Source organism: Dama dama, chromosome 8 (genome assembly GCF_033118175.1).
Source record: "Dama dama isolate Ldn47 chromosome 8, ASM3311817v1, whole genome shotgun sequence".
In the NCBI taxonomy this organism is placed as follows: Eukaryota; Metazoa; Chordata; class Mammalia; order Artiodactyla; family Cervidae; genus Dama; species Dama dama.
Window position 1 is genome coordinate 16,676,826 of NC_083688.1, and position 16,002 is coordinate 16,692,827.

General features: G+C 51.4%; 1 protein-coding gene across 1 annotated transcript; it reads right to left on the reverse strand.

Annotated features, from left to right (window-relative positions):
* Positions 1 to 368: 368 nt before the first annotated feature.
* Positions 369 to 8,026, reverse strand: SPATA3 (spermatogenesis associated 3). Its single transcript, XM_061147881.1, has 3 exons — positions 7,618 to 8,026; positions 3,235 to 3,412; positions 369 to 474 (listed from the first exon to the last, which is right to left on the reverse strand). The coding sequence occupies exons 1-3, from the start codon at positions 8,024 to 8,026 to the stop codon at positions 369 to 371; spliced, it is 693 nt and encodes a 230-aa protein (XP_061003864.1).
* Positions 8,027 to 16,002: the final 7,976 nt, after the last annotated feature.

Consider the following 16,002-nt stretch of genomic DNA (forward strand, 5'->3'; position numbering starts at 1 on the left):
TGTCTCCTCCTAGCTGGTGTTTGTGATGAGATGAACCACCCCAGGTCAGCAGGGAACAGGGAGATCTCTGTTTTGACGATCCCAACAACAGGTCTAGCATTGTCCATGAGTGTCCAGGGCTGCCCCAGAGAGCCATGCCAGTAGGCCCTGGGGCCAGAAATGAGTCTGTCACTCTTGAGTTTTCCCTGAAAGGCTGGGGGTCTTGGTGCCCCATAAAGACCTCCTCCTTTCAGAGAAGGGACAGATGCTCCCCATACTACAGGGCTGGTGAGTCGATAGGCTTGAGGATCACTCTGCAAAGGGCCACGGGCATGAAAGGTGTCCACATACCTGCCGGACTGTGGGCCTGGGGACTTGTTCACAAAGATTCAAGGATGTAGTAGGCAGCTCCTAGGGCTCCCAGAGCCACAGCAACAGTTCCGAGGGCTCGGAGCACGCGAATTACGATGAGTGGAATGTTTTCTTGAAGGTCTTCTGCAGAGCAAAGCAGAGAACCCATGGGTTGGGGGCTGCTGGGCTTTAGTGCTCATCCCTAGGCAGGGGAAAGTGGAAACCACGGGGCCCCTGAGGATCACAGGAACACCCATCTCCCCGCTAAAGGTCCTCCTCTCAAGGGAACACAGCTCCTTTCACCTCTTTCAATAACGCTCTACCGCAAGACTCCCTCCAGGATCCGGGGTTGGGCTGGCCGGGATGCCAGCTCCCCTGGACACTCAGAGAGAAGATGACAAGGTATTTAAGGCCGCCGTGTGCCAGGACCTGTGCTAAACACCTCCCTCCCACCCAGTGTCCTCCTTAAGCCTCACAATCCTCCTGTGGAGGAGTCCTGCTGCGTAGCTCTGTTTTGGAGATTAGGCAACTGAGGAAGCCACATATTACACCCCCACAAAGCGGGTGGGAAAGGAAAGTGTACGATGCTGCTACTAAGTATGAGGAAAGTGAAAATGAAGTCCCTCAGTCGTGTCTGACTCTTTGCGACCCCATGGACTTTAGCCTACCAGGCTCCTCTGCCCATGGGATTTTCCAGGCAAGAGTACTGGAGTGGGCTGCCATTTTCTTCTCCAGGGGATCTTCCCAACCCAGGGATTGAACCCAGGTCTCCCGCACTGCAGGCAGATGTGGAAGGCACTCAGAAAAAGCAGTAGCCATTTGGATAAAAACCCTACTAAAGTAGAGGTTCTTACTTAATATTTAAGCACTTAAAATTTTTTAATTTAAAATAATTTTAAAATAATTAAAAATTTAATTTAATTTAATGTATTTAAAGCTGGAGCCAACACTCCACTCTGCATAGAAATAGAAAGGTTACAGAAGCAGGTGTGAACTTGAGCAGAATTAGGTGCACGCCCGACACAGGCCAGACTGAACCTCGGCCCCTCCCCTTCACATTCCTATTTCTGAGCCTCGCTTGTGCCTTTTCCTCCACTTGGGATCCTTCCCCTTTAAAATAGGCCCTGTGTGTGTGTGTGTGTGTGTGTGTGTGTGTGTATGTGCACGCGCGTGTGTATGCGTGTGCTCGAGGATCCTAAAATCCTTCCAGATTCAGCTCAGATATGACTGATACTACAGCATCCACCTGGACCCCAGCTAAGGAGCGAAGCTCTTTGAACATCTCTTTGGGGACACAGATCACTTCCTGGTTTGCATCGGAGTTTCTAGATGCATGTCTTAGCTTACCATGTAGAAAGTGAAAGTGAAAGTCTCTCAGTCTTGTGAGACTCTTCGCGACCCCATAGGCTGTACAGTCCATGGAATTCTCCAGGCCAGAATACTGGAGCGGGTAGCCGTTCCCTTTTCCAGGGGATCTTCCCAACCCAGGGGTCGAACCCAGGTCTCCCGCATTGCAGGCTTTACCAGCTTAGCCACCGGGGAAGCCCACGACCCACTGAGGCCAAGGGCAATTTCATAAACAGAGAGATGAGTGAAGAACCAGTCCCTGGGGCAAAGGAAGTGGGCAGTCAGGGCCCTGGCCTTTCGGGGAGGGGAAGTGGGCCTTTCCCCTTGGTCTGGTGGCCACGGAAGGAGCACGAATCAGATACCATGTGGACGGCACAGTTTGTAAGGGTGAAGTTCCCTGTTCTGGTTTCCCTCACTGTGCCTAGCATCCTGTGCAGAGGAGGTTTACTACTTGGTGCTTTGTGAATCCATGGTGCTCCTTGGCACCAGATGGATGAATGTTCTGAGTGGAAAGACAGCTGATCACGTCATTGCGGCGGGGGTGGGGGGTGGGGGCAGGCCCTTCCTAGCCAGGACTTACCAGGTAGCAGAGCATTTTAGCGCTGGTGTGTTCTCCCAACACACCTGGGTATCTGTTTGCCTCGCTTCACAAGGCTGAGAGATGCTGATTTTCAAGAATGTATACAACAGAGGGGAGTTGGCCGGGGAGGGGCGGGAAGAGGAGTAGAATGGAGATGGGGGTGGGTGGGCTCTGCTTTAGGGTGGGTGATGCCCAGGTGGAATACATTTCCTGTGGACATGTGTGAGATCTGAGTATAAGTGGGGCTGCCCTGGGTCCCAGAGCTGGGGGGAGGCGGAGGTCCTGCTCCAGCCCTTGGGCGTAGCCCTGCGCCACTGAAAAAGCCACTGGAGAAGTTCCCTGGACAGGTGTCTTCCCACCAGGGGAAGTGGCAGCCACCCGGGGGCTTTGTGGGAGAGGAAGAGAAGGGTGAGGCGGTGGGGGCCACTGGGTCAGGGACAGACCCCTATGGGGCTGCCAGGAATAGCCTGAGACCTGCTGAAGGAGGGAGAGGACTTCCTCTCACCAAGGGGTACGTGACTTACAGTCACATGTATCTCTAAATTCTGGGCAACGTTCACATGCAGGTCAAGAATGGGAAGCTTTCAGCTGTGGCACAGGCCACGGAAAGAGGCGGTGGCCTGACAGAGCATTTATTCCCCAAACTTCTGAGTGACAGGGAGCTTATGACGGAGGGGCTGTGGGAGAGTGTGCTCTGAAGCAAAGAAAAATGAACCCCCAAAGGAGAAAATCGGCACCTCTCTGTGCAGGTGGGTCCGGGCAGAAAAGGCCAGAAGCCCCACCGGAGGAAGCAGCTTTCCTCGGGGTCCTGGAGTCCCCGGAGGAGGCTGAGTGCACGCATGTGCGTGCTGAGTTGCTTTAGTCGTTTCTGACTCTTTGCAACCATGGGGACCACAGCCTGCCAGGCTCCTCTGTCCACAGGACTGCAAATATGAGGTGTGCCCAAGATCCAAAACCACCCCCACAGGCTGCAGAACCTGTAAAAGGTGAGGAGGTTTGGGAATCCTCTCCCTGACATGGTCGGCCAGGCCCGAGGCAGAAGGACATCAAAGATGCGGCTGTGGCAGAGGCCCAGACGGCGCCAGCAAGCAGAACTGCCAGGGCAAACGGAACAGGAACAGAATGCGCGCGGGCCCACTCGAACCAGAGGCCCTGCTGGATAGAGAAGGAGAGAGGTGAGGGGCCCACTGCTGAGGAGGTGTCCAAGCGAGGAGCTGTGGCCTGTGTAGAGAGAGGAACGATTGCTTGGGGAAATAATGCATGCTACCTGGGAGTGACACGGAGAACACCCCTGTAATAGCTCACACCTGGACAGTGCTCTGTATGGCATTATCCATCGCATCTCATTGTCAGCAATCCTGGGATGGAGAATATTGTTATCCTCAGCTTACAAATAAGGAGACTGAGGCTCAAAGAATATCGAAGATGTGCCCTGATAGTAAGGAGATGCAAGAACCGGGCTTCAGCTCAGGATTACTAACTTGCAATTTGGGGCTCTTTCCACGGAATTTGAGGGAAGGGATGGAAGCAGAGGACTGCCCATTCTAGGAGAGGTGGCATTGACATTCCTGCAACCAGAGCGGCCACGTTCCATTTTTCTGGAGCTCACAGATTCATCCAGAAGACAACCACTCCAGTGGACCATCTTTGAGATCCTTTCCTATGCTCATCTCCCCTTGCTGTCCTGAGCTGCAGATCCCAGAGGAACTTGGAGACAGCGCCCTCTGCTGTTTTGCAAGAGGACTTCTGGCTAGATCATTCCCTCCTGTAACTACTTCCGCCTTGGCTCCCTCTCCCTTTTATATATTTTTTAAAATATATATTTGGCTGCACTGGGTCTTAGTTGCAGCATGCAGGATCTTTGATCATTGTTGTGGCATGTGAGATCTTTAGTTGTGGCACGCGAACTCTTAGTTGAGGCATGTGGAATCTAGTTCCCTGGTCAAGGATCGAACCCAGGCCCCCTACATTGGGAGCTCAGAATCTTAGCCACTGGATCACCAGGGAATTCCCTGTCTTGGCTTCTTGACTGAGCTGCCAACCTTAAAGCCCAAGAAGCTAGTGATCAACACCCATTCTGCTTAGACTTGCCCCAGACAGAAACTTTTCCTGGAAAGGGGAGGGACAGGATTCTAAAGATAAGACTTATCTTTTTTTCCCTTTAAAAAACTGGGAAAAAACAAACAAACCAGACACACAATTTCCATTCCATAAAGTTTACCCCTTTGAAGCATTCAGTGGCTTTCAATATATTCATGAATGTATGCAACCACCATCACTAATTCTAAACTTTTCCATCTTCCCCCAAGCCCATTAGCAGCCCTGCCTATTCTCTACTCCCTGCAGTTCTGGGCAATAGATTTGTCTACTGTGGACATTTCATAAATGGAATCATACAATATGTGGGCTTTTTCGAGACTGCCTTCTCTCACTTAGACTAATGTGTCTGAGGTTCATCTGTGTTGCAGCATGTATCAGCATCTGTCACGTCTTTGATTTTGACTGCACTGGGTCTTGATTGTGGTGGGAGGGCTTCTGTTGTTGTGTGTGGGCTCCAGAGCATGCAGGTTCAGTAATTGTGGCATCTGGGCTTAGTTGCCCCCAAGACATGTGGGATCTTAGTTTCCCTGACCAGGGATGGAACCTGTGTCCTCTGCATTGGAATTTCGATTCTTAATGGCTGGACCACCAGGGAAGTCCCCATCATCTCTTCTTACTGCCAACTAGTATTTCATTGCACGGATGTACCATGTGTTGTTTATCCATTCATCATTTGATGGTCATTGAGCTGTTTCCACTTTTCGGCTATGATGAATAATGCTGCTGTTTTAGTTCTGGTGTGGATGTATGTCTTTAATTCTCTTAGGTATATACTCAGATCAGGAATTGCTGGATCAGACGGCAACTTCATGTTTAACCCTTCGAGGGTTAAACAGTTTTCCACGGCAGTTTTCCAGACAGTTTTCCATGGCAGTTTTGCCATTTTACATTCCCACCAGCAGTGTGAGAAGGTTTTGACTTCCCCACAGCCTCACTGAGGCTTGAAATTGTCCGTCTTCTTGATTACAGACATTCTTGTGAAAGACTTGAAGTTTCTTGAGCTACAGTATTCTCTGCATACGAAAAGATTTGTATTTTAGAATATGGCATCCTTTATTTAAAAGTCCTCATCCCTTATCACCAACCTTCCTTCCCACTCTGGCTCCAAGGGAGACAGTTCTTCCTTTGGCAGAAGAAGAGTGGGCGTCCACTGTAACCACGGATGAGCCTCACCGGTTCCCGCTTTGCCTCTGTCACAAACAGAATACCAACGTGGGGGTGAGCCACACGCATTCATGAAAAGATGTGCAAATAGAAAGTCTCATGTTCTACAGATCAGTTCTCAAGGCCGTAATCCAGAAAGGTTTATCTCAGTGGTTGACGATTATCAGTTCAGTTCAGTCGCTCAGTCATGTCCGACTCTTTGTGACCCCTTGGACTGCAGCACACCAGGCTTCCCTGTCCATCACCATCTCCCAGAGTTTACTCAAACTCATGTCCATCGAATTGATGATGCCATCCAACCATCTCATCCTCTGTCATCCCCTTCTCCTCCCGCCTTCAATCTTTCCCAGCGTCAGGGTCATTTCCAGGGAGTCAGTTCTTTGCATCAGGTGGCCAAAGTATTGGAGTTTCAGCTTCAGCATCAGTCCTTCCAATGAATATTCAGGACTGATCTCCTTTAGGATGGACTGGTTGGATCTCCTTGCAGTCCAAGGGACTCTCAAGAGTCTTCTGCAACACCACAACTCAAAAGCATCAATTCTTTGGCACTCAGCTTTCTTTATAGTCCAACTCTCACATCCACACATGACCACTGGAAAAACCATAGCCTTGACTAGACAGATTTTTGTTGGCAAAGTAATGTCTCTGATCATAACATATATAATATTTAGTATCATACTCAAAACATTTCCGTATGTTAATGGATTGATTCCTAGCCACAGAAATATCGTCGTCACAGCCATACTTGGATTTAGGACTCACCCTTACTCCTCTCATTTATTTTATGTTCACACCATCTGAGAGGGAAAGCTGCGGCCCTGGAAGTGTGGTGGGCTCAGGACCACAGAGTCACGGGCACTGGCTCAAGGTGGATACAGAACCTCAGAAAGGATGTTCTTCCTCCTGGGCAGACTACCAGACCTTTGAGGATTGGAAGATCATTGCTGTAGTTGAGGGAGGATTCTAAAGTCAGAATAGACTGAAGTTCCCCTCTTAGTGCTACCAGCACCTGCATGAGAGGCAGTTGTTACACTTGCTTGAGCCTCAGTTTCCCCATCCATAAAATGGAGATGATACTAGTATCTCCTTTATAAGACTGTGAAATAAGATCACTTGGCTGAGTAGAATGTCAGGTACACGGTAAATGCTCAGTGATAAATGTTAGCTATTACCATTATTAGTAGCGTGGTATTAACCAGACCGCCTCCTGAACTCTGTTCAAGTTCTCTCAACACAATCCCATGCTCATTCAGACTCGGCTACCCAAGAAGATGGGGGACCACTTTCCCTGGACCGTCATTTTATTTTCAGACAGAGCTAATCGTTGGATACTTTTTAAAGTTGAGCAGAAATCTACCTTCTACAGTGCCTTCCATGGATGAGTTGCCAGATTTAGCAAATAAAAATATAGGATGCCCGTGCAATATTCAGGACACACTTATTATTTATCTGAAATTTGACAGGGTGGCCTGTATTTTATCTGGCAACCCTATCCATGGGCCCTTAGTCAGACATCTGAGAACAACATAGAACCAATCTACTCAAATCTTCCAGCTGACAGACAGGTAACCTTCAACTCCCTCAACCAATTCTCCTACACCAGAAGGCTCTTGCTTCCCCCGATCCCGCTCAGCTCCCCAACATGGACTATCTTCCTTGGACTAGATTGTTAGGCATCATTTACGCACACAAACAGCCCGATGAGGACAGAGAAAAGCAGCATGACCGCCTCCCTTGTCCTTCACTGGATTCTTCTATTAATGCAGCCTTGGTGTTTATTTGGGTATGTATGGCTCCCAAGGAGCTAGTACTACCACCCAGTCACGGTGAATGTTAATCTGAATACCCTGAGGCTGTCTTTAGAGAGACTCAGCATGGTGAGGAGAGATAAAACCCAGGAATCCTGGTCTCTTGGGTAAAAAAATGAACCCCAAACCCTTCACCCTCACCCTCACCCACACACTCCCCACTGCACAGCTCCAGAATACATATTATCCGTACATCACAACCCAATCAGAAGAGTTATCAGCTTCTGGGGCAGCCCTGGGATCTATCGTCAGAAAGCCTAGAACCACTTGAGCAAGAAGGCCGCCCACCTGCTTTCCTGGACCGAGAGGATGCTTTGGGGTTGGGGTCTGGAGACACGATGTCCCGAGCCGAGTGGCTGTGGCTGACTTCTGGAGCTGGGAGGGCTCGGGGTGCAGACTTCGGGGGGGTGGAGTTGCTGCTGTGCTGTGAGGTGCTCCCCGAGCTGGGCTGCTGCGTGGTGGGCCCCGGGCTGGGGGGCGGTGGGGTGGGCGCCGGGTTGGGCGCCTGGGTGGCCGACCCCGGGTTGGGCAGCTGCGCGGTGGGCTTGGGGCTGGGTGGCCGCGGGCTGGATCCGGAGACGGGCTGCTGGGAACTGGACTCCGAGCTCTGCTGCTGGGGGGTGGATTCGGAGCTGGCGCGCTGGGAGGTGGAGCCCCGGCGCCTGGTTTCTGACTTCTTCCTCTTGCCCTTCTTCATGGTGGATCCTCCTGACCTAAGCGTGTACCTACATGGAGCTGCCTAATGTCCCGGCTCCCTCGCCGAGGGGCCGTGTGCCCCTGCCCTGGGGGAAGGTTCTGGCGTCCGTCTGGGCCCAGGCCCTGAAGCGAAGAGTCACCCACCCACCTCCTGTGAGGTCACAAAAGCCAGGGTGGCTCCCACGGCAGGGGCTCTGGGGACAGTCTTCTCTGCTGACACCCGCCTGCTGCCCTCCGTCCTCCTTGGCTCCTGAAGGTGTCCGCAGACCTGGGCACCTGGTCAAGCCTGGCCTTGGAGCCTGTGGCAACTCGGACCCTGCGATTCTGCAAACTGAGACCCTCCTTTGGGGACCTGCCTGCTGGTGTGTCCCTGGGTCTCTCTACACTATTCCTCTCCAAGACACCCTGGCTGAGACACTTGCTCTATCACTGGTTTTCACGTACCCCCCACCCTGTCCAAACAAACAAACCACTTCACCATGCATTTTGTGAATTTTTGGTAATTAAAGATTTGAGGGCCCATGGAAGATCTACAGCCTTTTACTGTCTCACTGTCTGCTCCCCCACACCAGATTATCCCATTTGGAGTGGCTTCCCCCTTCTCCCCAAGTCGGCTCTTCTCACTGTGGGAAAGGACTTGGGTGGGTTCCCCAACTTTGATAAGAAACATTGCAATGGGGAAAAGAATTTCCACAAAAACATAACAGCTGTTTGGAAAAATAAACTTTCCTGAAACTCATTACACAGATAACAGTAGTTGCTGTTGTTCAGTCGCTAAGTTGTGTCTGACTCTTTGTGACCCCATGGACAGTAGCACGCCAAGCTTCCCTGTCCTTCACCATCTCCTGGAGTTTGTTCAAACTTATGTCCATTGAGTCGGTGATGCCATCCAACCATCTCATCCTCTGTCATCCCCTTTTCCTCTTGCCCTCAATCCTTCCCAGCATCAGGGCCTTTTCCAATGAGTCGGCTCTTCACATCAGGTAGCCAAAGTATTGGAGCTTCAGCTTTAGCAAAAGCCCTTGCAATGAATGTTTGGGGTTGATTTCCTTTAGGATTAACTGGTTTGATCTCCTTACTGTCCAAGGGACTCTCAAGAGTCTTCTCCAACAGCACAGTTCAAAGGCATCAGTTCTTCAGTACTCAGCCTTCTTCATGGTCCAACTCTCACACCTCTATATGACTACTGGAAAAACCATAGCTTTGACTCTATGGAACTTTGTCGGCAAAGTGATGTCTCTGCTTTTTAATATGCTGTCTAGGTTTGTCATAGCTTTCCATCCAAGGAGCAAGCGTCTTTTAATTTCATGGCTGCAGTCACCATCCACAGTGATTTTGGAGCCCAAGAAGATAAAGTCTGTCACTGTTTCCACTTTTTCCCTATCTGTCATGAAGTGATGGGACTGGATGCTATGATCTTAGACTTCTGAATGTTGAGTTTTAGGCCAACATTTTCATTTTCTTCTTTCAACCTCATCAAGAGGCTCTTTAGTTCTTTTTCACTTTCTGCCATTAGAGTGGTATCTGCATAACTGTGCTGGTTGATATTTCTCCCAGCAATCTTGATTCCAACTTGTGATTCATCCAGCCCAGCACTTCACATGAGATACTCTGCACAGAAGTTAAGTAAGCAGAGTGATAATATACAGCCTTGACATACTCCTTTCCTGAGTTTGAACCAGTGCATTGTTCCATGTCCAGTTCTCACTGTTGCTTCTTGATCTGCATACAGGTTTCTCAGGAGGCAGGTAAGGTGGTCAGGTAGTCTCATCTCTTTAAGAATTTTCCACAGTTTGTTGTGATTCACACAGTCTCACAATAGCTGACCATCTCTCAGACTCCCAACTTGTTGTGCCAATTAGGAGACTATGACTCTTTCTTGAAGTTAACAATGTGATCTTCATTTTAGGACAGAAGAGGAAACAGGATTTTAAAAAGACAACCTTAAACTTCACACTTGGACTGCAACACAGAACACGTTCACAGTAGGAGACTCTGCCATTAATGCATCACTAGGTGAGTGAGTTTTCAACTGTTAACCTCGAGAGTCTGGGGGCTGATAATCTTGCCCCAGGATAAGATTTAGGGTAGACCTTTTATGGTTTATGGAGAACCCCTATGTAAGGCCAGACTTGACATGAAATATAAAATGACAGGAAATATTTTAAGGATTCTAGAGCCTGAAAACACCTTAATGATTCTCTTTTTGCAAAAGAGAAACTGAGGTTCAGAGAAGTTAAATTACCTTCCCAAGGTCACACAGCCGGTTGGAAGCATCAATAAGTCCCATTCAAGGCTCTTTCTCTTAGCGAGTCAGATAATTATACAAGGCTTAAAATTAATGAATTTTAAAATCCCTTGATAGGATTGATGAAAACAAAGGCACAAAGGATTAGAAATGAAAGGAAGCTCAGATCAATAAAGCTGGGTTGAATCTGGTTGACCCTTAGCATGAGGAGGTTCACAGAACAGGTGAGTCTGTAAGAAGGTGGTAATTCCCTGAAGTCAAGAGCAATGGATCTCTCAGCAGGGGATTCAATTTAGAATCAGAGAGACTGGAGACCTGAGTCAGGAACCCTGTCCAGATTTAGCAGTCAGGTCAGGAACTTCTAAGGCATTTATCTCTGCAAAATTTGATTTTCAGGCACATATGGGCTTTTGGCTGAGAGCCTCAACTTGGTTTATACCATCGTTTCTCAGTCTCAGTCCTATTGACATTTTGGGTGAGAAAATTCTTTGTTGGGAGGCTGTCCTTCACTGGAAGTGGTTTAGCAACATCCGTGGCTTCTGCCCATTAGATAACAGTAGCCACGACCCTTCTGCCCAAGTGGTGACAACCCAAAATGTCTACCAACATTGCTAAATGTCCCCGGGATGTGGTGTGTGTGTGAGAGAGACAGGGGTGTGGGGAGGGGGAGAGAGAAAGAGACTGGGCATGAAAAATTGCCCCTGGTTGAGAACCACTGGTTTAAGTGAATTAGAGATGGGTAGACACATATGGGTGGGCTTCCTGCGTCGCTCAGTGGTAAAGAATCCGCCTGCCAATCAGGAGATCTGGGTTTGCTCCCTGGGCCGAGAAGTTCCCCTGGAGAAGGAAATGGCAACCCACTCCAGTATTCTTGCCTGGAGAATCCCATGGACAGAGGAGACTGGCGGGCTACAGTTGCAAAGAGTCAGAGATGACTTAGCAACTAAACAGCGACAGCGAACGGACACATATGGGTAGCATTTCCTGGTAGCAATGAAAGAAACATTCCATTTTGATTTCACATCAAAAAGTCGAAGAGAGCACAGAAAACAAATCCCTGTACCCCGGAAGAGTGATGAAGGGAACACAGAGGGTCAGACTTTGGGAGAAGTGAGGAGTCTTCCTATGGCCATGGAGAAAATAGCAAGGAGGTCCCAAGAAGCAGGATGATGGCGCCTGTGGAGTAAGAGGTTGCCCCAGAAGGATAGCACTACTGCTAAAACATCTTCCACTCTGCCTGCGGGCCTGAGCACACATTCCAAGCCCGGAAGTCTGACTCTACAACACGTGACTCTGTAACAGTGAGTCACAACTCATTGTCCCAGGCTCATCGGCTACCTCGCTGCTACCCACATCCAGTTCCAGCTGCTGGTGAGCCCCGGAGGTCTACGAACACTTTCTTGCATTTGTGGAAGCATTTCCCCCTCACTTGAGCCCCTCTCCCTCTCAGAATACTTCCCAACATCAAGATCCACCTCAAGAGGTGGATCCCAAGTCTTTCTTGGGATCCCCAATGAGAAATGATCTCTCTCCCTCTGAGTCCCAGGTCACATTCTATGTGGTGTGAGAACAGTTTCTATGCTTGTCTTCTCTTGAGTTCCCCACTCCCGGGCTGTGGAGACCGAGGAGGGCCAGAATCCAGAGAACGGGCTCAACAAGCTGCTTGACGGTGACGGTAGGAAGACAAAGAACACAGGAAATCGCTGACAGCAGGGTAGGCATGGCTGATGGGGGACAAGGCACCTGGGAACTGCATCACCAAGAGCTTGTTTTCAAAGATGGAGTGGGATTTTCTGGACTTACCTGAGGATCCCTGTTGGAACAGTCCCCAGGCAAGAGGCTTTCCTAGGCAGGCAAGCCGGCCATGGGAAAACCTCATGGACTATTTAGGAGAGGGAGGAGAATGGGCCTAAAGGGATGCAGCGAGGTGGTCAGGACGAGGTCCTGAGCAGAAGGTCCCTGATGCTGCTGGCCCTCTGGGTGCATTTGGGGCATCCAGATCAGGCAGTCACCATTTGTCCTGAAACTAGCATCTTAGAGCTGGAGGGCACCACAGACGCCAACTGACCCTTCACCCCCACATGTCAGGAGGGCAGCTAATCAGCAAGAGGGGACAACTAGCTCTGGTCACCAGCAGAAGGGTGGCAGAGCCTCCAGGACTGGAGCCTTGACTACCTGCCCAGAGTGCCTCCTCCTTCTGGACTGATGCCCCTGGAAGGACTCTGGGAGGCAGAGGCACTAGGTGCTCCTTTAAGAGCCCAGAGCCCTCAGACCCATGGATTAACCCATAGGTCTGGAATCGTCCATAGGGTCTTGAGGGCTGGAGGTAAGAATCCCGAAGTGAGGGAAGGAGGAGGGTTATTAGGCTAACACAGCACCTTCCTTATTGGGTTGTGAGGATTAGTCGTGAAAAGCCCGTAGAACAGCGCCTGGTTCACCATAGGCATGTTTTTATTGTAGTTGCGATTCCTTGGAGGAGAAGACTAAAGAATCAAGTAAGAAATAGTGGATTTGGAGAGGAGTGGGTGGGCCCGGGAACTGGAGACTCCCAAATGAGTACCTGAGAAAAGCAGGATTGGGAGCAGCCAGCAAGGGGGAAGAGGGTCCAGTGGACCGGTGGGAGGTTTAACTACAAATCAATTCCAACACTTTTAACCAGAGATTGCCTCAGCGAGCGAGACACCTGGTGTGAGAAACCCATCTCATCTTTACCCAAAACGAAGCAAGCGGAGGCATCAGGAGAGGGACGGCAGCACCGGGAATTTGTCTACCACTTGGGCTTCCCTGGGCTTCCGTGGGCTTCCCTTGTAGCACAGTCAGTAAAGAATCTTCCTGCAATGCAGAGACCCGGGTTGGATTCCTGGGTTGGGAAGATCCCCTGGAGAAGGAAATGGCAACCCACTCCAGTATTCTTGCCTGGAGAATCCCATGGACAGAGAAGCCTGGTAGGTTCCCAGTCTATGGGGTTGCAAGAGTCGGACAGGACTTAGTGACTAAACCATCCCCCACCAAGGGCTTCCGTGGTGGCTCAGATGGTAAAGAATCCGCCTGCAATGCAGGAGACCCAGGTTCGATACCTGAGTCGGGAAGATCCCCTGGAGAAGGCAACGGCTATCCACTCCAGTATTCTTGCCTGGAGAATCCCATCGACAGACCATGGGGTCGCAAAGAGTCGGACACGACTGAGCGTCTAAGACTTTCCCTTTTGGGACCAGCAGGGTCGGGAGTCCCTCCGTATTTGCACTTTCCCACCCCGGGGGCACCCCCGGCCACCCGGCGTTCCCGCCCCCTGCCTTCCCTCAGGCCCCTCACCATCCGTCTGGGTGGCCCTATCCACGAGGCGGGCGCAACCCGGCGACGCGAACCTGTGCGCTCCTCCGGCGGCGCGCTGGACGTCCAGGGTGCCCTCCGGGCGGCGGGGACAGAACACGGCCGTGTGCACCTCGGCGGCGGGGCTGTGCGGGGCGAAGGCGCCGCAGAGCAGGCTCTCCATGCGGCGGCGCGCCTCAGCCTCCTCTTCGCGCCGCGGCTGCACGATGAGACCGACGAGCGCGGCGGGCCGGCTGCGCTCCCGGGCGCTCACCTGCTGCAGAAGCAGCTGCAGCCGCGGGAGCTGGGAGCGCAGCGCGGACGCGCGGCACAGCACGAGGAGCAGACGCGTGCCAGGCTCTGGCGCCGCCCGCTGCTGTCCCGGGTCCCGGCAGCCCGGCGCCGAGTCCTCCGCCGGCCCGGAGCCGGGAGTCCCCGCCGGCGCCGCCTCGCATTGGCGCTCTGGCGCGTCCCTGGCCTTGCCCGGCTCGCACGGCTGCTTTTGAGAGCAGCGCTTGGACTTGGCGGCCGGGCAATCGGCGCCCTGCTTCCACGAGCTGTCCCCCGAGCGCTTGAGCCGCACCCTGGCGCAGTTGCTGGAGCTGCTGTGGCGGCTCGTGGCTCGGATGGACGAGGGTCGGGAGGGCGGATCGGTTGGGCCCTGTTCCAGAATGTTCTGCAGGGTCACACAGCACTCATCCTGCTTCCAGAGCTCGCCCAGCAGCACCACCTGGCCGTGGCCCTCGATACACTGGGTGGGGGCCTGCTGCTGCGGCTCGACCTTTCCGTCCCCCGGAGCCCTGGGGGGCTGGGCCCCGGGCTCCATGGCCGGTCCGGCCCCCTTGACCCTCTGGGCCCGGGCCTCCGATGGCCAAGGGAAATACTGCCCTTCCCTGAGGCATGTCACAATACCCCTGCGCCCTACCTCTTCCCGTCGTGGCCAAGGGCCTCTGCCCACTCTTCCTTGGAAATCTTCCGACACAGGGAAGTTGCTGAGGGCGTCGCTGGCGCACTGGCTGTGATTAGTTTCGCAATCATTTTGTGTGTCTTTGGCGTCAAACGAACAAGTCCGTTTATCCCATGGATGGATCGTTATGTCCAAGGCTCCAAGTAAAATGGATTTCTGTGCATTTAAAGAAGCGATGGGCCCAGATGCTCACTGCACCTGGAACGATTGAAAAGCAGCGAGGAGCAGAGAGGCTGGTTCAATGGTGGCTGCACCCTAGGAGGCAGGTCCTACTCAGGTTCAGTCTGACTGCTTGCTCTCCAGTCTTTGACGTTATGCGTTTGAAATATTCAGTCTTTCCTGCCTGTGTTTCTCCTTCACCGGGCACACAGAACACTTCACTGATGACACTTCTGGCTGCTGAATGTATTATGTGCTTTTTCTCCACCCACAAGCAATTCTGTATCCTACAGTTTTATTGGATTCTGACACTATCAGGTCTCACAGGTGGTGTCTCACAAGACTGACCCCTGCTTCCCCTCTGCTGATCCCAAGTCCAAGTGGTTACCTATGCTTCTGACTGTAAATAGGGGGTTCCCTTGACCCCCTCCTCGAGTCTGATGAATTTGCTTGAGTGGCTCACAGAACTCAGGAAAACAGTTTACTTATTGTTCACAGTTTATCACAAAAGGATATGATACAGGATACAGATGAAAGGACTTCTCTGGTGGTCCAGTGGCTAAAACACCACGCTCACAATGCAGGGAGTTTGGGTTCAGTCCCTGGTCGGGGAACTAGATCCTACATGCCACAACTAAGTGCTCTCATGCTGCAACTAAAGAACTCATAAGCTGCAGCTAAGAAGTCTGCATGTCGCAGTGAAGATCCTGCGAGGTGCAACTAAGACCCAATGCATCTCAAATAAACAAATATTAAAAAAAAAAAAAAAGATTCAGATGAGCATCCAGCTGGAAGAGATGTACAGGGCAAGGTGTGTGTGTTGAGGGGGAGGGGCATAGAGCTCCCGTGTTCTCTCTGGGTGCACCACTCTCCCACATTTGTGTTTACCAACCTGGAAACTCTCCAAACCCCATACTGTGTGGCTTTGGGGGTCAGCCTCCTCACGCAGGCAAGATTAGTGATTAACTCCATTTCCAGCCCCTCGGCCCTCTCTGGAGAATGGGAGTAGGGGGTGGGCTGAAAATTCCAAACTTCTAATCATGGCATCACTAGCTCGATGGACATGAGTTTGAGCAAGCTCCGGGAGTTGTTGATGGACAGGGAAGCCTGGCATGCTGCAGTCCATGGGGTCGCAAAGAGTCGGACACGACTGAGCGACTGAACTGAATCATGGCTAGTCTTCCTGGTGACCAGCTCACGTCCACAAAGCCTACCCAGAGTGGCCTCAGTAGAACAAAAGATATTCCTATTACCCAGGAAATTCCAAGGGATCTAGAAGCTCAGTCCCAGGAAC